Source organism: Megalobrama amblycephala, linkage group LG16 (genome assembly GCF_018812025.1).
Source record: "Megalobrama amblycephala isolate DHTTF-2021 linkage group LG16, ASM1881202v1, whole genome shotgun sequence".
Classification (NCBI taxonomy): domain Eukaryota; kingdom Metazoa; phylum Chordata; class Actinopteri; order Cypriniformes; family Xenocyprididae; genus Megalobrama; species Megalobrama amblycephala.
In genome coordinates, this window is record NC_063059.1 from 42132042 (window position 1) to 42153951 (window position 21910).

General features: G+C 35.8%; 1 protein-coding gene across 4 annotated transcripts in view; it reads left to right on the forward strand.

Annotated features, from left to right (window-relative positions):
• The window catches only part of lrfn1 (leucine rich repeat and fibronectin type III domain containing 1), a 160316-nt gene that overhangs the window by 124479 nt on the left and 13927 nt on the right, over positions 1 to 21910 (forward strand). Inside the window, exons 3-4 of one of the 4 annotated variants that reach the window (XM_048161049.1) lie at positions 18449 to 19841; positions 21618 to 21823. In XM_048161049.1, the coding sequence (XP_048017006.1) occupies positions 18469 to 19841; positions 21618 to 21636 (1392 nt within the window). In that variant the 5' untranslated portion in view covers positions 18449 to 18468 and the 3' untranslated portion in view covers positions 21637 to 21823. Of the gene's footprint in view, positions 1 to 12672; positions 12859 to 17486; positions 18094 to 18448; positions 19842 to 21617; positions 21824 to 21910 lie in introns of those variants that run through there. The other 3 variants (XM_048161047.1, XM_048161048.1, XM_048161046.1) reach the window with 3 other exon arrangements.

The window sequence follows — 21910 nt, forward strand, 5'->3', positions numbered from 1 at the left end:
CACATTATGAAATCTGGTGGTTTGTATGTAACTGTAGGTCCAGTTCAACATCCACAGCAGAGCTTTTTTTAGCCAACATTGTGTGAATATAAAAGGCATTGAAACGTGTTACAGAAACAGTATTGTATTGTTTAGATTGTAGTTGAGACCAATAATTGGGGGAAAGCAGAGGTGGAAAAGCAGCATTATACAGGAAATACTGTGCTTGCCATAGCAAACACCACTAACAAACAAGTATGTTCATCCCAGTATAAACACACACACACAAACACTGCAGTCCAGTCCTATTAGTCGCCACATTCTCTTCTCCCACCTTACAGGAGCGGCAGCAGAGAATCAGTGCGCGGTGGAAGTGTGTGTGGGTGTGTGTGGCAGCACATCTCGTCTGCTGTGAGAGCTCCCGTATAAATGAGACAGAGGGACGGCTCGCTGTCACCGCCAGACCGAACGAATTAAATTCACTGCGATAAGACGGAGAAACTGGCAGGTCTGAGCGCCTCCTTCTTCGAAAGTATCTCGTTAGTTTTACAACACGTTGATGGAAAGGCTTCAAGGAGAGCCGTGGTGAACATGTCCTCAGAGGAGTAAAAATAGCATTGATAATTTGTCCAGAAACAGTGTGTCCTTTGATGTTTGCATCTGTCTCTGTGCTTCACTGTATGTCAAGCTGAAGTCAGCAGCAGTTCTGTACATTGCAAAATCAGCACAGCGTATGAACAGGTTTATATCACCTCTAGAAGTAGTCTGCTAGTAGGATAGGTAATGAGCTGCCAGCCAAACTGGTGTAGGTTCATCACAAACAATCCAGCCTAAACCAGCAACTCTTTTAATCACAAGTGTTCATCTAAGACTGTTTTCAGCCACTATATACTGTACATTGTAATCATTGATCACTTGAGGTGTTAATATCTGTGATTAACTGGTTTCTAACTGGTTAAAGTTGGTCATTAAATGGTCAGAACTGGTTTTGTTGATTGATAAGCTTGTTGGTGTCTAAACCCTAAAAATACTGAGTTAAAAACAACCCAGTTTGGGTTATTTGGCAATCCAGTGCTTGGTCAAAATGGGACAAACTCAGCGTTGGGTTGTTTTTACATAACATGCTGGGTTGTTTTATTGAACTCAAATATTGTTTACAAATTAAGTTTAAGTTTATTTATTTTTAAAGCACCTTTAAAACAGCCACAGGACTGACCAAAGTGCTGTACATGAGTGAGATAAATAAAACAACATTAGTAATAATAAAACTAATAATAGAAACATAAAAAAGCAAATATTAACAAGTATTAAAGGCTAAATAAAACAAGTGAGTTTCAAGAAGAGATTTACTATATTTTAGAAGAAATTACTATATTGCTGGCTTAACATAAACCCAAAATATGTTGAAAATTAAAATCACACACATAATTACTTGGGTAACATCACAGGCAACAGTAATAATCAAAAGGTGAACATTTATTAATACGCAAGAAAACCCAGGAATGCACAAAAATATAGGCAGGAGTTAAAACAATGTGTATGTGAGTGAAAAACTGCATAAAAGAATGACAGCAACAATTATACAGCTTTAACAGTTAAAATTTAAAAAAATAAATATTCAATAACTTGCATTAAAAAACTAATTTGACTATATTTTGCTTATTTTTTCTCATGCCAATGAACAGACTAAAAGAACTGTTAAACATATTTTTTTATAAGAACATATTTCAACACCCAAATTAATAATATTCAGTATTATAATAAAAAAAATCAGTTTATTCAAGGAAAAAGACATCATGCGAGATGACCGATGCTGACCGACAGATTCAGCTGACTGACATCTCATCCCTATATATTACATTGCATTAAAGGGTTAGTTCACCCAAAAATGAAATTTCTGTCATTAAAGGTGCCCTAGAATTAAAAATTGAATTTATCTTGGCATAGTTAAATAACAAGAGTTCAGTATATGGAAATGACATACAGTGAGTCTCAAGCTCCATTGTTTCCTCCTCCTTATGTAAATCTCATTTGTTTAAAAGACCTCCGAAGAACAGGCGAATCTCAACATAACACCAACTGTTACGTAACAGTCGGGATCATTAATATGTACGCCCCAATATTTGCATATGCCAGCCCATGTTCAAGCATTAGACAAGGGCAGTCAGTATTAACGTCTGGATCTGTGCACAGCTGAATCATCAGACTAGGTAAGCAAGCAAGAACAACAGCGAAAAATGGCAGATGGAGCAATAATAACTGACATGATCCATGATATCATGATATTTTTAGTGATATTTGTAAATTGTCTTTCTAAATGTTTCGTTAGCATGTTGCTAATGTACTGTTAAATGTGGTTAAAGTTACCATCGGTTATTACTGTATTCATAGAGACAAGACTGTCGTTATTTTCATTTTTAAACACTTGCAGTCTGTATAATTCATAAACACAACTTCATTCTTTATAAATCTCTCCAACAGTGTGTAATGTTAGCTTTAGCCGCGGAGCACTATCAAACTCATTCAGAATCAAATGTAAACATCCAAATAAATACTATACTTACGTGATTAGACATGCTGCATGACGAACACTTTGTAAAGATCCATTTTGAGGGTTATATTAGCTGTGTGAACTTTGTTTATGCTGTTAAAGGCAAGCGCGAGCTCCGTGGGCGGGGAGCGTAAGCATTTAAAGGGGCCGCAGCCTAAATCGGCTCATATTTAATGATGCCCCAAAATAGGCAGTTAAAAAAATTTATAAAAAAAAAAATCTATGGGGTATTTTGAGCTGAAACTTCACAGACACATTCAGGGGACACCTTAGACTCATATTACATCTTTTAAAAAGACGTTCTAGGGCACCTTTAATTACTCACCCTCATGTCGTTACAAACCTGTAAGGCCTTCTTCGGAATACAAATTAAGATATATTTGATGAAATCCGAGAGGTTTTTTTTATCCTCCATTGAAAGCAATGAAATTACCACATTCAAGGTCCAGAAAAGTAGTTAAAACATTGTTAAAATGGTCAAAATGACTGCAGTGGTTCAACCTTAATGTGATGAAACGACAATTAAACAATTAAAAACGACTGTTTTGGAGGTTGAGCTTGTTGAGCATACTTCAAAATGACAACTTAATGTGGTTGACCAGCTTATTTAACAGTGAAGGTTATTTCAGGATTTATCATTCTGTTGTATGGCATAATGTTTTGTTGTCATACCATGAAACCTTAATGAAACCATCTGTAGCTGCAGGATACAAACACTAATATATTTATGGTGGATTCTTTTGGCCACACAGAGGTTATGTGTTTTTCTGTGCTATTTTAAGCTGTTGTTGAGGTTTTAAGTGCAGTGTGTTCAAAGCGAGTCTGATTGCATCTGGAGCACCAGTTATCACTGCAGGATGCTTTGTTTTTTTTTTTCTTTCTCTTCACTGCAGGCACTTTTAAATGGATGTGTTGTTATTTTCATTTTGTTTCCAGAAGCCTCCATTCCGTTGCTGTGACGTTCAGCTAACTCTCCTGTACTCTGTTGCTATCATTAGCATTGGGCTAACGCCGCGGGCGTCCTGAGTCAGTTCAATCTGCTGTTCAGGGCCCAGAGCCAGTCAGATTCCTCATCAAAACACTGCAGGACGCCAACTAAAGCCAGATCACAACAGACGGGGGGCGCCTCCTTTCTGCTTCGTGTGAGATTAACTCCAAGCGTCCTGGTTAACTGTAGGTAGTTTGGCAGAAAGCGGATCATCTCTGGGAAAATGCATCACTGTATGCATAATACACCTAGTTTGGTTGTACTTGCACTGGCAAAGACTGCAGACAGGCAAAACTAAACTAGCAAAAGCATATAGTAATATGTGAGTTATGTAGTCAATCCATTTTGCACTTCTTGACACTATTGTTTTTGCCTGCAAATCATAGCTAAAATCTGCAAATCTTTATTTCATACACTTGAAAATTGATTCAAACTTTTCTTATCATGTGCATGCCAATCTTTTTGCCTTTTTTTTTTTTTTTTTTCTTTCATCATAGTTCAGTTTTAATTTAACTGACCTGCTACAAACAGGCTCACAGATCATCATTTCAAGTTCATGTTTATTCAGCAGTGAACAAAAGTAAAGATATCTGAGCAGGTGAGAGGTTTAATTTTCAATTAGTCTGACCATTTCCACCAGTTTGACCCATTCAGACGGTTTGGCAGGCCATGTTGTGTTTGTATTATCTTATTTTTGTTCTGACGATTTGTTTTCTCTCAGAGCAAACAGCCCTGGTGTGATGTCAATCTCTGATCCAGTGAAAGGCAAGAAACTAAGTCAAATATCACAGGAAAATCACACACAAGACTGCATCTGAAGGACTAATTAGGCAGGGGTGTGTTTTTATAAGCAGATAAACACTTACTACATCTGTTAAACACAAGTCACCTGTCACTTGTACAGAATTATGGGTGATGTGTGAGGTGTTCTAAACCAGTGTAAACAGAAACATCAGTAACAGCCCCTGATATTTACAGTGTGCTTACAGGATTGGGGTGGATCAAATGTAATAGATTAAAGCCCAGAACACATTTCCCTCAATGACTGAGCTAGTTTGACACGGTTAATCAATGAACATAAGTACTTAAAGGGATCATGGATTTTTAAAATTGTTTCCTTGAGGTTCACTTATAATGTGACTAAAGTTTTTTGCACACAAAAAATCAAAAAACAAACAAACAAACAAAAAATATTTAAGAGAAACAAATAATTTAATCCTCATTCTGAGCCTCTTTCTGAAATGATCATTTTTAAGGCGTGGCTCCTTTAAGGCTCAGCCGTAAACGGCCGCTGTTTTGATTGGTTAACGTCATTGCATAGGAAACAGTATCACGCCTCATTTACAAAACAAAGTCATTATCATTATCAGTCATTATAATGGCTTCTACACTCACATCCAGTATAGGCAAATTTCAGCCGTTAAAGGGATAGTTCACCCAAAAATGAAAATTTGATGTTTATCTGCTTACCCCCAGTGCATCCAAGATGTATGTGACTTTGTTTCTTCAGTAGAACACAAATGATGATTTTTAACTCCAACCGTTGCAGTCTTTCAGTTGTATAATGCATGTCAATGGGAACTTCATCTATATGAGTCAAAAAAACATGCACAGACAAATCCAAATTAAACCCTGCGGCTCGTGACGACACATTGATATCCTAAGACACGAAACAATCGCTTTGTGCGAGAAACCGGACAGTATTTATATAATTTTTTACCTCTAAAACACCACTATGTCCAACTGCCCTGCGCATCCGGTTAGTGAGGTCTGAACGCGCTCTGACAACAGAAGTGATGTCTAGCACTCATTGAAGCAAAGTGCGAGAGATCACTTCTGGCATCAGAAAGCATTTTCTGACCTCACTAACCGAATGCGCATGGCAGTTGGACATAGTGTTGTTTTAGAGGTAAAATATTAAATAAATACTGTCCGGTTTCGTGCACAAACCGATCGTTTCGTGTCTTAGGACATCAATGTGTCATCACGAGCCGCAGGGTTTAATTTGGATTTGTCTGTGCATGTTTTTTTGACTCTATAGATGTTCCTATTGACATGCATTATACGGCTGACAGACCACAACGGTTGGAGTTAAAAATCATCATTTGTGTTCTACTGAAGAAACAAAGTCACCTTCATCTTGGATGCCCTGGGGGTAAGCAGATAAACATCAAATTTTCATTTTTGGGTGAACTATCCCTTTAAGAGACTGAACGCTAGTGGGCGGGGCCTATGGTGCCATGCTATATAACTCTTTGTCGATGTCATATACAAATGTATTTGCCCATGTGATGTCACAGATCCCGCAATATAAAAACAAGACGTTTTTAGAGCTTGAGCAAATAAATGCTTAGTTTATAATGAGGAGGATATTTTAAGCTCTGAAACTTGCAGGATGTTTTAATGGAACAAAGATCTCTTATATGTCAAAAGATCAAGGCAAATTTGATTTCTCATGTCATGACCCCTTTAAAACTGTGACCTCTGCCCTTTGTCTTGTCCACAAATCAACAATGTCATAATTTTACTCTCCATCACGTTGTTTTTTTTACCTGTGAGCTGTTTATTTTTCCAGTGGAATGCAAAAAGGAGAATTTTAGCTGTGTTATTGTAGTATTATGTATATATTATTAAAGTATTAAATAATATTTTGAATTGGTGTTTATTTTAAGATTTTTTTCTATTTTGTTTATTTTAATTTTAATTTAAAATTTTGTTTGCTTTGAAGTTTTAGTTTGCTTTGTCATTTTTATTTTAATATTTTTATTTAGCTTTATTTTTTATTTTTATTTTTTTCATTTAAACTTTAAACTTATTTTATTTCAGTTAGTTGCCAAGGCAACATTTCTATTTTTTTTATGTTTAAGTTTTCATCTAATATTCATACTTTAGTTTATTTCAGCTTCATTTAAATTGATGAAAACCATTTTGAATAATAAATAAAATATACTTACTTGAATAGTAGAATTTATTTGAATAGCTAAACAAAAGCAAATAAATTAAGCAAATAAAGCATCATGTGTGAGTATCACGACAGTTGTCCATGACTCTTTCACAATACTCCAGGTCTTCTGAAGTCATATGTTTTTTTGTGATCAACAGACTGCTCTTAAATCAGTTATGCCACTGTTAGATGGGCTACTTTGGTTTGGACATAAACATTTGGTCACGAAACACGCAAGAACCAACAAAATCTATAGTTTAGATTGTGAAACTAAGCAGGCAGCATCTGCTACTAATGAACTCCAAACACATTTGCTTTAAAAACAGTGAGAGGGAATAAAACAAGCCAAACAAACTGCCGACATCACTGGAATGATTTAGAGGCTCGTCACAACACACCGTAATTAGTTAAAACCAGCTTTTAGTGATGTTTGAACTGTTCAAAACACAGATAGATTGATGTCTAAAGTCATTAACTCACAATCTCAAACTTTTTACATTCAGTTGCATCAATGCAAGAAGAAGAATCACTGTAAACATTTTAAGATCAACATGAGAATCTGTTTACTTTGCGAATAGCTTGTGAATGATTCATCAGTGCGCTTTATTCCATAGATGCAAGTGTGATAATAATTTGTTTATGACAGGGAGTGAAAATGAGGATGGAAAATGATCATTTCTACAAATATTTAATGCGAAAAACTTTGCTCTAAACATCTAAAACATTATAATGATGTGAAAATGCTTTTCATAATGATAATGTTAACTAACATTCAAATATCACAGGGATGATTATTTCTAAATGACTAGTTTTCCAGATTAGATTAAGTAGATGTTCTAAAGAGAATATTTGAATATTTGTGAATATTTGAAAAGATAATTCAGCATGCTGTTTTGCATGTATGCAGTGCTGATAACAGCTGTTTGACACGTATAATCACACGCTCACAGATCCTGACAGTGAACTCAGTGGGTGCCGTTACACGGGTAATCATATGATCACACAAGCGTTCAGAGATCTACAAACACATAAAAACATTAGAGCAGACATCATTTACAGAAATGAGCAGCACCGCAGGGGATGATTATCAGTGAATAATGCTTTAGATTTCAGTCGCTTCCTCACACAAAACAAGTGGTCTCCTTTTTAGAGCTTAAAACTTCTATTATTATTTGAAAAAGAGCACATTGCATAGTTTTTTTTATTTTGTAAGTCAGGTTTGGGATGACATAGGAGTAAGTAAATAGTGTATGAGTAAATAGAGTGAGTACATTTCTATGAACTTTTCCTTTATTTATAGTGACACACTAGTCGTCTTGCACATGATGTCATCTTTATCTCTGGCCTGTGATTGGATGATGGTTTTGGTCTTATCTGACAGAATCAGCAGTTGTTTCTTAGGTTTCTTATAAATCTCTTAGGGAGGAGGACTAAGGTGAAAACAATTAATCAGCTGTCAAAGGTTACTTTGAGCGATTGATTGGATGGTTGATGGGAAGAGAGCTGACATCCACTAAAAGCACATCATCAGCACAGGCCGTGAGAAATGAGGGATGTTCAGGACAGCAATTCACTGGGGTTTCTTGGTTGTGTCTACATAAACGTGTTGTCACGTTCTTAAAGGAACAGTGCAGCTGTGGAACACAAAACAAAATGCCCATGCTGCATGCAATGAAAGTGATTCCTTTAAAAATTACTTCAGGCAAAATAATTTTTTCATACCGTGGTCAATTTTGAGCTATTGGGCTATTTATTCCTTTCATAATGTATTGTTTCAGACTAGAGAAAAGAAAACATCCAATATACACTTTTAAGTGTTTATTTTATTGCACTATATCAATTTGCGTCTGTGGATTTCAATTACAATACATATTTTAAAAGGCTGTGAGTTTTTTTCTCCACCTCAGCAGCACTTGCATACACCAAAATTTACAGTTTTATTGCTATCTATATTCTGAAGGTTTTTACTGAGGGGTTTGTGCATATATCATTTGCTTGATATATGTTCAACATTTTATACTTAAAAACGTTGTGAAAATGTATTTTGTTTTCCTTCTGCCTGTTGAGAAATATGAATACAAACTATAATGGTATATAAATAATACTAAAACATCCAAATACAATATACTAGTATACAAATAATACTAAATACATCCAAAATACACTTTTAAGTGTTTATTTTATTGCACTTTATCTATTTGCATCTGTAGATTTAAATCTCAATACACATATTTAAAGAGTTTTTTCTCCACTTCAGCAGCACTTACATGAACCAAAACTTACAGTTTTATTCCTATCTATATTCTGAAGGTTTTTACTGAGGGGTTTGTTCATATATAATTTATCTAATTTTATACAACATTTTTGGTGATTTTATTTGATTTTATTTCCAGCTGCTGACAGTATTTTCTCATTTATGAAGTGATTTCCAAAATCCCGTCAGTAAAAACCTTTAACTCTAATATGTCAACAAAATCAAACAAGAATTTTGAATATGACTTTATCAAATGTTCATATTTATGGAAAAATGTTAAAAATGTAGTAGTTGTTTATTCAGTTTTGCAGTGACTGTTGGTGCATGTGTTGTAGTTTGACACACTAATGTGACTTTAAAACAAGTGAGCGCTCACTTAAACACAAAGAGCAAATTCAATCTAGTTTATGTAGTCAGTAATATTACAGTATGTCAATCTGTGTACTGACAAACAACTTAAATCAATATACGTCAGCATGAGAATCGCTTTGAATCTCTAATCAACAGTGACAGGACGAACTAGTGCAGAAAGATCCTGAAACACCTCTGAATTGAGTGAAAGCTTCCAGGAAGTGCCTGGGGACAGCAGGCTTCCTTCATGTTTGTTTACATCATGTGTGCTTGTGAACTCTTCCTTTAGGCAAAAGACAGAAGTCATGGAACAGGAGCTTTAACCTTTGTATTGTAGCACAAACAAACAAACATTAGTCAGCAGTCAGATGGATCTGAAGTGCTCTGTGTCACAGACGCGCGGGTCTAATGTCATAGCAGCTCGCTCTATTAAAGAGCTTCTTACAAATGACACTTTATCTACAAATACTGATGGCAGAAGACTTAAACCAAATCAACTTAAGGCTTGATAGGGTTCTCATGATCAAGACTTTACTAAATTATATCAGTACCTGTAAAAATTCATGATTCCTGATACCACAGCAAAAAAAAATAATTATAATAATAATTATATTTATTACATTCAAATGTGATATATATATATATATATATATATATATATATATATATATATATATATATATATATATATATATATATCAAAAATAATTATTTTTAATTTTATATTTAATATTTATTTGTTTTTCGAAACGTTTAATATTATATAGTTAAATATATGTAATATAAAAATTGTATTATTATTATTAATATTACTGCTATTATTTTATTATTTTTATATTTTAATTTGCCATTTTTAAAAGTTAAATATTGTGGTTTTCTAAAAGTATATATAGTATATATAGTAGTAATCTTAATTAGATTTTTGTTAAATATTATTAATGTAAATATTATATAATGTAACTTTGTAATGAATATAATGTATAATATAGTTTTAGTAATGAGCAGGTATTTTTGATGTGCTTGATGTCTATAAGTGTAACGAGGCAGGACTCAGGCAGAGATCCATTTGCGAGCTTTATTAAAAGTGCGGTGTGGAGTGTGAGCATGTGACTGGCAGGGAGGATTATGGGAATTGGAGTCCAGGAACTGATGGTGATCGTGACAGTAAGAATGTTCTTGAGATGTTCGGCTCAGTTACAGACTCTTGAGTTCTAATCATCTCTGAGGACTCCTGTAAAAGTCAGTAGATTTTCATGGAAAATAACTGTAAAGGTCATGCTTGACAGGTAAACCCAAAGGTTAACATTTAAACACAGAAGCAACAGTTTTAGAATAAATATTTAAAGTTGAATTTTCAAGGACTTCATCTCAAATACTAATGATTTCTCTATAATTGCTAGCATTTCATCATGTTTACAGTCATGTTCATGGAGGTCTGTGTGACGTCTGGAGGGTTGAGCAGAAGAAATGTTCAGTTGTGTATTTGTTAAATCTCATGAATTCTTCAGTATAGATGTGTTATTTGAGCTGTAAAGTGTCTCATTTGTCCTTGTACTAATGTCTGACTGTGTGTGAGTTTGATCTGTGTGTACAGTACTTTGTGATTTTAGTGAGAACTTGGTAAAACTAGACTCGCAGCCCATCTAGATCCTAGTTGTTGGGTGGTTGTAAGTTGTTGTTTTGTCCACCAGTAGAATCAACTACAGTAGAGATTAGATGCAAAATTCAGCTACTACATCTTCAGTAAAATTGAATTGCTACTTCACTGTTGGCTTTTCTGATTGGGTTAGTATTATTTTCTGTGAACTGATACTTGTTGTTGTGCAGAAAAGTTCAGCAGAGAGTGTGTTCATTAGGTTTTGACACCGAAGTGAATGGATCTACCATAAACAAAGCTTTTTATATTGACAAAATGAAATCCAAACCCTAAGTATGAAGAAAAATGGCAATGGTTCTAAATATCAACCCATTTAAAGAGATAGTTCACCTAAAAATGTCAGCTTGTCATCATTTCTTCACCCTAACATTGTTGCAAACCTGTATGACTTTCTTTCTTCTGCGAAGAAAACCGGGGTTCAAACAACATTTACTTTAATTGTACGGACAAAAAAGACAGCAACACACCATTTTTGTGTTCCAGGATGGGTAAATGATGACAGATTTTTCGTTTTTGGATGAACTAAACCAGCTGGCATATGGACTGTAAATGCTTCTGCCATTCTCTAGAGCGAGGGTTTAAAATGCATAATAGTCCTGCCATGTTTTAATACCCATAATGCAGTGTGAAATGCACTTTTAAAGTCAAAGAGCTTCCGATTGAAACGGCCTACCAAAGCTCTTCTCCTCCATGCGGTTAAACCGGGCGGCGGCCAACACAAGTAAAGAAAACGCTGTGGAGAAACGATTGTTCTGCTCATTAACGGAGCTGTGAAGGAGGCAAGAGCTTGTTCTCTCCTTGGATACCGTCACTTCTGCGGGGGGCTCGTGAATAATCACGTCTGGCCAAAGAAAAAGCATCGGGAGTTCTCCGTTAGGTCATTCGTGATGTTTTGATTGGTGAAAGCGTCTTTGTGTTAAATCTCACAGCAGTGTTGCCTGGATAAGAACCGCAGCTTATTAAAATGCTCATTACAGTTCGGAGAGTGATTCATCTCGTTAAATTTCTCATCATAATAGTCCATGACTGATGAGTTATTAGACCACACTCGGACACAAACAAGCACATTCTCCAGAGAAACAGTCTCTGTTTACAAGAGCATGTGAATTGGAGTAAAAAATTATTCAGCGACAATATTTCCCATGAATAAATAGGCAAAAGATAGAGTTTTTTGAGAGGCTTTTGAACTTTAAGCAGTCCAGCTACAGTATCAGCCAAAAGTGAAGTCCGGCCTATGAGAATTGGAATCTTCAGCCTTTATTCAAATATTATTAAAAGATTTTGTAATCATGTTGCATAGTTGTGCTTGGAGTCAACTGATCAAAAAATTATGAACACATGCTACGAAACCAACAAAATATATGTTGTAGTCAATGTATGCTTTTTCCTATGATCTTTTTGTTTTTCTATGCATGTTTTTGCATAGTAAATTAAAACCTGTAGCTGTAGTTTGTCTTTTTGCCAAATAATTGTCACATAAATGTCTTAACCAAGTTTAGTGTTTTGTTCTTCGCTCATATCGAAAATATTTTAAAAATACTTTTGACCACTACTGCATTTACTTTCAAATCAGTGTTATTTTAGATTTATTATATTATATTAATTAGTATATTTAATTATTTAATATTTAAACATACTTTAGTAATCTAACATTTAAATTATTATTAATATTCATTATTTAAAATAACATTTAAATATTCACCTATATACATTTGCCTATATCTTTTGGCATATAAGAGATCTTTGTACCATTAAAACATCCTGCAAGTTTCAGAGCTTTAAACGTCCTCCTCATTATAAACAAAGCTTTTCCGCATATATATTTGTCTGTTTGTTTGTTTGTGCAAGAAAACTTTATTAACATAGTAAGTATTATAAGTATAATTTAAAAAATCCATGTCATGACCTAGATTTAGTCAATGATAAAAGCCCTGTTTCAAAGACCACACAAACACAACACACATCAATAATTGCGCAAAAGTTTAAAGCTTCATGACACAGAGGGCAAGAAAAGTTCATTGGCTTTTGTTTAATTGTTGTTTTGGAGAAGTGAACACACCGGCTGATGAGCTTCAGGTGTGAAATAAACAGAAATTTACCACTCATCACACATCTTCACATCTGTTGCGTCAAGGTGAGATTAAGGAAATGTAAGTTACAAGAACAGATCTGATGAAAGTTTCATGAACTGAGCCATACATGTTCAGCTGAACCTTTTGAATTCTGTAACATTTAAAAATGTATGAGTTGTATGTGTTGTAATTGAAGGAAGTATTTCTATGAACACTATAGCAGACTTTCAGAAATCTGCTTTGATCAAACACGGCCAATTTATTGCAGTATTTACACAGTGACAAGAAAGAGCTTGTGCGGTTTTGAAGGAATATTCTGGGTTCAGTAAAAGTTAAGCTCAGTCAACAGCATGGTTGATTACCACAAAAACACTTTTTTCACTCATTTCTCACTTTTTTTCAAAGAAGAAATTGAGGCTTCTGTCGTCTTATTGATAGATAAGACTTTCTGAGCAAGTAAAAGTCATTTTTAGTGTAATTGTACAAACATCCACCTTCAGCTCGTGCTTCACAAGTCTTTTTGTGTGAAATCTGATTTTCATCAAGTAAACATATCTTTTATATTTCATGATGAACTGGACTGAAGCAGCTTCAGTTTACTTGATTATCCAAACATTATTAAATATTTTTTTAGGAAAATCATGAATATCAAATATGATCATCATGCTTTTGAGGAAGGTTTATTTGTTCATCATTGCATTGCATTGCAGATCTTTGAACATACTCAAGCTAAGCATTGAAATATTGGCAGATATAGAGTGACAACTTATATTTATATGCACAAGTATCTGCTATACTATTATAAAGATCTCACTGATTTGCATTACAAGCTTCAGAATTTCACATAAATATCAGCATCTGCACCAAATTGCATATTTTTGCTCAGATTGAGCCTCTGAATAAAATTAAGCTGTTTTTTTTTCCCTCCATGTCCTTAGTATATCAGACTGTATGAGCCATAAAAACCTGATATATCAAATATGATACTCAACAAAAAACACATATGCAAAACCTTTTTGTATATTTTTTGTAAGGTAAAATGAACTAGATTCAATTTTTCAGACTATCATTTCACATATAAGGCTTTATATGAAAATGTTCTGCACAGCGGGAATGACTCAGCTTTGGTCAAAGCAAAGAAAATCTATTAACTGATCACAGAGTCCGGAGGTGATGTGACGTATCAGACGATGCTCGTGTAGAGGAACAGAAGCGGGTTGTTCTCATCCCTCGACGTGATAATGCACTTCTCTAGAACCTCACCGCCGCACTTTGAAGTTAATGGCTGGTGTTTTACACAAGACAAATGGCTCTGGAATCTGCATGCGACATTGCGTGTGTTCGCCGCTCTTCACGCTCTTTAAAAGCCTGGTTAAAGTACTTGTAAATATTCAATACCTGTCCTATCTCCATCAAGACCTCGAATTCTCCTGCAGCTTAATGGAATTCAAAGACCTACATTCTTCCGCAGAGTTGCCTTGGAAACAAAGTTCTCCGGGCTGTTTTTTTTTTTTTTTTTTGTTCTCTCTGTTACCGGAGATACGGCAGATCAATCGAGCGAATCCTCCAAGGCAGAGACAGGAAATGCTCCGCCACACAATCTCCACAGAGAAAAGCCGCCAGTGTCCCAGTTAGTACTTGAATACACACACAATTATTCCTCAGTCGCTGGCATATCGGGGCGTTATTGAACTCGGACTCATACGGAGTTAGACTTATTGATTAGCGCCAGCATTTACGAGCGCTGCAGAAACTTCAGCACAAGTATCGATACCACTGTTATGCACACATTTGTTTTGTAATTAGATTTGCTAATTTAACCAAATGAACATGTTCATTAGCAGAAAGAAAAAAACAGCCAAATGAATTACCAGAGGTAGCGTGGGTAAACATGAAATACATACTTCATCTTAAACTATTTTAAACAGCATTTTCTCATTTGTATATCATTATTATGCATGCAATTGTGAATATTAATTCAGAGACTATACAAGGAATATTTGTACTTTAAAAGAGTATCTTCTGCTCACCATTTATTTAATCAATACAGTTAAAATTGTGAAATATTTTTGCCTTGTAAAACAGCTGTTTTCTATGTGAATATATAGTAAAGTGTAATTTATTCCTGTGATCAAAGCTGAATTTTCAGCATCATTACTCCAGTCTTCAGTGTCACATGATCCTTCAGTAATCATTCTAATATGATGATTTGCTGCTCAAGAAACATTTCTCAGTATTATCAGTGTTCAAATAATGAGCATTTATTTGAAATATAAATCTTTACATTAACATTATAATGTCTTTAATGTCTTGTTGAATAATTTAATGTGTCCTTGCTAAATAAATGTAATTAATTCTTTAATGTATTTCTTACTAAACCCAAACTATTAAACAATAATGTAAATGATGTATTTGTTCTGCATCAACATTAAGTTTAGGGTTAGATTATAAATAATTTCCTTCAATTTGTTTGCTTAAAAGTGCATATTAATCATTAACTGTGTGCCAGCATGTTCACAAGATGTTTATTATACATATTGGCAAAATCAGAGATCAGTATAGATTTCTGTACTGGACTTAGAATTCAAATTGTGATTTGCACTTTTCTAAGTAGGATGTTGGAAATTGTAACTTTCTGAGTTGAGTTGTGTTGTGTTGAGTCAAGTTGTGTTGAGCTGTGTTGTGTTGAGTTGTGAGTTGAGTTGGGTTGTGTTAAGTTGAGCTGAGCTGACTTGAGTTGTGTTGTGTTGAGCTGAGTTGCGTTATGTTGAGTTGTGTTAAGTTGAGTTGTGTTAAGTTGTTGAGTTGAGATTAGTTGTGTTGAGTTGAGGGTTGAGTTATGAGTTGAGTTGTGCTGAGCTGACTTGAGATGTGTTGTGTTGCGTTGAGTTGAGCTGAGTTGTGTTAAGTTGAGTTGTATTAAGTTGTTGAGTTGTGTTAAGTTGAGCTGAGCTGACTTGAGTTGTGTTGTGTTGAGTTGTGTTGAGTTGAGCTGAGTTGAGTTATGTTGAGTTGTGTTAAGTTGAGTTGTGTTAAGTTGTTGAGTTGTGTTGAGTTGAGAGTTGAGTTGAGCTGTGTTGCTTTGAGTTGAGATGAGTTGTGTTGAGTTGTTTTGAGTGTTGAGTTGAACTGTGTTGAGTTGTGTTGAGAGTTGAGTTGAGTTGAGCTGTGTTGAGTTGTGTTGTGTTGAGAGTGGAGTTGAGCTGTGTTAAGTTTAGTTGTGTTGTGTTGTGTTGAGTTGTGTTAAGTTGAGTTGTGTTAAGTTGAGTTGTGTTGAGTTGTTAAGTTGAGTTGAGCTGTGTTGTGTTGAGTTTTTAAGTTGAGCTGCATTGAGTTGAGATGAGTCGTGTTGAGTTGTGTTGAGTTGAGAGTTGAGCTGAGCTGTGTTGAGTTGAGTTGTGTTGAGAGTTGAGCTGAGCTGTGTTGAGTTGATTTGTGTTGAGTTGTTAAGGTGAGCTGCATTGAGTTGAGATGAGATGAGTTGTGTTGAGTTGAGCTGAGCTGTGTTGAGTTTAGGGGTGTGATAATTTGAGCTGTGTTGAGTTGAGTTGTGTTGTGTTGAGTTGTGTTAAGTTAAGTTGAGTTGTGTTGTGTTGAGTTGTTAAGTTGAGCTGCATTGAGTTGAGATTAGTTGTGTTGAGTTGAGCTGAGCTGAGCTGTGTTGAGTTTAGAGTTGAGTTGTGTTAAGTTGAGAGTTGAGTTGAGCTGTGTTGAGTTGAGTTGTGTTGTGTTGAGTTGTGTTGTGTTGAGTTGTGTTGAGTTTAGTTGTGTTGAGTTGTTAAGTTGAGCTGCATTGAGTTGAGATGAGTTGTGTTGAGTTGAGCTGAGCTGTGTTGAGTTTAGAGTTGTGTTAAGTTGAGAGTTGAGTTGAGCTGTGTTGAGATGAGTTGTGTTGTGTTAAGTTGAGTTGTGTTGAGTTGTTAAATTGAGCTGCATTGAGTTGAGATGAGTTGTGTGGAGTTGAGTTGAGTTGAGAGTTGTGTTAAGTTGGGAGTTGAGTTGAGCTGTGTTGAGTTGTGTTGTGTTAAGTTGAGTTGTGTTGAGTTGAGAGTTGTGTTAAGTTGAGAGTTGAGTTGAGCTGTGTTGAGTTGAGTTGTGTTGTGTTGTGTTGAGTTGTGTTGTGTTAAGTTGAGTTGTGTTGAGTTGTTAAGTTGAGCTGCATTGAGTTGAGATGAGTTGTGTTGAGTTGAGCTGAGCTGTGTTGAGTTTAGAGTTAAGTTGAGCTGTGTTGAGTTGCGTTGAGTTGAGTTGAATGGAACAAAGCATATGAGGTCTGTTTTTTTTTCACTGGGTCAAATGTGCATGTCACCCTATCAGTATGAGTTCAGAATCATTTTCATGGCTTAATTTCTCATGGTTGCTGCATACTGTCAGAGCTTTGTGAAGGATGTTGTACTGAAAGTCAGATATTGTCAAGACTTCTGCAGGTCAAAACCTATGAAGCTGTTAAACAATGAACCTTCATAGTGACATTTCCACTAATACATGCCAGAAGATTTATAAATGTAATTTGCTGATGCTGTGCAGCAAACTTTTTAGTATCAGTTTTTCTTGTCTGTCCGTCCGTCTGTCTGTCTATCTGATAAATATAACAGATAAATAAGAGCCGCAAACATTGTGTCATTTTTGAGAAGTTACTCGGGATGGACAGCTTGGGAAATGTGTTGTTAGGTCCGGTTTAAGTTGATAAAGATGGAGCTAAGATGGAGAGATTGCATAGAGGAGTGTGGATGTAGTGTTATGGAGAAATGCCAGATGCGCAGGTCCATCGGGGATTTTGCGGTTATTTCCCAGTGAGCATTTTTATGTTTTCTTTTTTATATATTTTCTCCCACCCTTTCAGTGCAGAGCCAAATCTCTGAGCTGAGAAATCAATACGGCTAAATGGGGATCAAAGAGCATGAGTGTCTGCCGCAGCACACGGGAGCCATCAAACCAGATCAAAACCTGATGGATGTAGATCAAAGGCCGTTTTATTTCTCCACATCCTTCAGGTTTATTGCCACAATTTATAGGACAATTAAGTCACTCCTACAACTGTCTAATTTTCCGGAGTGTTACTTCGGCTCAGAATTGGTCCAGAGCGCACAAAGCTATTACTCTGAAATTTCCACGGACCTTGATTATGAGGTATCGGAGAGAGGATTTTGTCCGTATGAAAAAACGTATTGTGGGGAAAAAATTGTTGTTGAGGGTATAACAAGAAATACATGGCAGAGATCAAGGATTTGGTCTTTATTTTCAGAAGCTTGTTTATATTGGATAAGGTTTACTTTTTCTTTGGACTCGCACGAAAGGTTAGGAAAACTTTTAATAACCTACTCGGGGTCAGTAACCTCACCACACATTCCTGTTTTTGTGATGATTCTTGCTTTCTTAATACATGTTCTCACCAGTGCATGGTTTTCTAAAAGAAAAAATGTTTATCTTCAGATTATTTTCATCTAATGGTAATTGGTATCTTGAGCTACCGCTTGTGAAATGACTTTCCTTCCCAGCTGATGTCATCAATCCCTCCACTTTCCATATAGAGATAGTTTATAACCATCCAATCCATTCACAATGGATAAAATTAAATACTGCAGTCCTGCCTCACAAGCATGTGTGTGTTAAGTGTGAATCCTGATGTCTCCATTCTGTGTGTTTCTGCAGGACCAGGAAGCTGATGAATTATGGAGAGGCTGGTGTTTTATGTGCTAGTGTTCGGCGCGCTGGTGAAGGCTCAGCATTGCCCGGGTCGCTGCATCTGTCAGACCATCTCACCCACGCTCACGCTCCTCTGTGCCAAGACCGGACTGCTGTTCGTGCCGCCGACCATCGACCGCAAGACCGTGGAGCTCCGGCTGACTGACAACTTCATCACGGCTGTCCGCAGAAAAGACTTTCTGAACATGACGAGCCTGGTGCATCTCACGCTGTCACGCAACACCATCAGCCAGATTGCTCCCCACGCCTTTGTGGGTTTAAAATCCCTCAGAGCGTTGCACATGGATGGAAACCGGCTGACTGTCATCAACAGCGACCAGCTGAAGGGTTTGATCAACCTGAGACACCTTATACTGGGCAATAATCAGATACACCACGTCGAGCTGTCCTCCTTTGACGAGTTTGTGTCCACCATCGAGGACTTGGATTTGTCCTACAATAACCTGAGGACGTTACCATGGGAGGCGATTGCCAGGATGACCAACATCAACACGTTAACGCTGGACCACAATCTCATCGACCACATCGACGTCGGGACCTTCACGCTCCTCACCAAGCTGGTGCGGCTGGATATGACGTCAAACCGTCTGCAGACGCTGCCTCCGGACACGCTGTTCCAGCATGCGCAAGTGCTGTCGGACCCCAAGACGTCCAGCTCCTCCAAGCTGACCGTGAGTTTCGGTGGAAACCCTCTCCACTGTAACTGCGAGTTGCTCTGGCTGCGTCGCCTGACGAGGGAGGATGATCTGGAGACCTGCGCTTCTCCAGAGCACCTGATGGACAAGTATTTCTGGTCCATCCAGGAGGAAGAGTTCATCTGTGAGCCACCGCTCATCACCAAGCACCAGGTCACCAAACCCTACGTCATGGAGGGTCAGGGTGTCACCTTGAAGTGCAAGGCAATGGGCGATCCCGATCCTGCCATACACTGGCGCTTTCCTGACGGCAAGTTAGTGCACAACAATTCCCGCACCATCCTGTACGACAACGGCACATTGGACATCCTGATCACCACGCTGAAGGACAGCGGCGCCTTCAACTGCGTCGCCTCCAATGCGGCCGGAATCGCCACAGCTGCCGTCGAGGTTAACATGATCCCGCTGCCGCTGTTTGTCAACAACACGGGTCACATGAGGGAGGCGGATCCGGGGCTCTCTGACATCACCACATCCACCAAATCTGGCAGCAACGACACCAAGCCGCAGAACAAGAGGGTGGTGGTTGAAAACCTGACCGCCAACTCCGCCGTGATCCACTGGCCCTCAGAACGCCATATTCCCGGGATTCGAATGTATCAGATCCAGTACAACAGCACAGTAGACGACACCCTGGTGTACAGGTAAAAAACCTCATCTTTTATGATACATAAAAACAGACGTGACTAATGAAATGGACAGCTGCTGAGATCCCCTATTGTGCCTTTAACTGAAGCACTTAACCTCAGGATACTCCAGACGGCAATTAGTGAGCTGTCTAATCTATCAAGTCATTTTGGATTAAAAGCCACTGCTATTCAACCAGCTTTCCAGACAAAACCAAATAGAGCTAGAGAGATAGAACGACAGACAGAACAGATCTCAGATTATAGACATTATGATTCCTATTCTTCATAAAAATGGAAAGATCTTTATTTTTATAATAATAAAACTTATTATTAAAAATTATTGAAGATCTTAATAATAATAATAATTAAGATCTTTATAATTAAATTAAATATAATTTAAATATAATATAATTTAATATGACATAATTATTAATTTATAGATTAAATTTAAAAATCTTAAATATATTAATGTTTTAATATATATTTATATTAATGTAATATAATTATTATAATATAAATATATTGTAAAATTAAATATGTTTTATATTTTATAATAATTACAATAACTTAAATAATTATTAATTCAGTAATTTTATCACAATTAAAATATTAAGTAAAAAATAATGAAGCAGTTAAAATTATTATTTTTGATATTTGTATATGTGTCTGCTTTATTTAAAAATATGTAACACACACACACATATATATATTTGGAACCACTAAGATTTTTAATGTTTTTAAAAGAAGTTTCATCTGCTCACCAAGGCTACATTTATTTTATTAAAAATACAGTAAAAACAGTAATATTGTGAAATATTATTACAATTTAAAATAACTGTTTTCTATTTGAATATATTTCACAAAGTAATTTATTCCTGTGATGCAAAGCTGAATTTTCAGCATCATTACTCCAGTCTTCAGTGTCACATGATCCTTCAGAAATCATTCTAATATGCTGATCTGCTGCTCAATAAACATTTTATGTGTACAATTGTACAAAATATTTGTGTACAATATTTTTTTTCAGGATTATTTGATGAATAGAAAGTTCTTGAAATCTAATCTTTTGTAACATTATAAATGTCTTTACTGCCACTTTTGATTGATTTAATGCATCCTTGCTGAATAAAAGTATTCATTTCTTTAATTTCTTTTCAAAAAAATAAAAATAAAAATTCTTACTGACCCCAAACTTTTGAACGCTAGTGTATAATGCTACAGAAGCTTTGTATTTCAGATAAATGCTGTTCTTTTGAACTTTCTATTCATCAAGGAATCCTGAAGAAAAAATTTCACAACTGTTTTCAACATTGAAAATAATCATAAATGTTTATTGAGCAGCAAATCAGCATATTAGAATGATTTCTGAAGGATCATGTGACACTGAAGACTGGAGTAATGATGCTGAAAATTCAGCTTTGCATCACAGGAATAAATTACTTTGTCAAATATATTTAAATAGTACAGTTATTTTAAATTGTAATAATATTTCACAATATTACTGTTTTTTACTGTATTTTTAATTAAATAAATGTAGCCTTGGTGAGCAGACGAAACTTCTTTTAAAAACATTAAAAATCTTAGTGGTTCCAAACTTTTGGACTGTACTGTATATATATATATATATATATATATATATATAAAATATTTAGTCATCATTATTACAATAAGATAATTTTATTACAATTATAACAAATAAATATTATAATTATATATGTATAACTTATTTACTTATTTTTTTTCTTTAGAATTTTTTTTTTTTTACGTTAAAAAATATTATTGTGTTCACAGATCTCCATCAGTGAATTGAATCAGCCAATCGGTGACACTAAACTGGAGCAAATTTACATAATAACAGGTTGTTTGAAGATCAGCTGAATTACTGAAAGACTCTCGAAGGTTTACAGGTCAGATGTGATAAATGCTAAAAGCCCAGATTATGTTGATATTGAACAGGTGCATGGATGGATGGATGGATGGATGGATGGATGGATGGATGGATGGATGGATGGATGGATGGATGGATGGATGGATCGAAGAATATGGATGGATGGATGGATGGATGGATGGATGGATGGATGGAT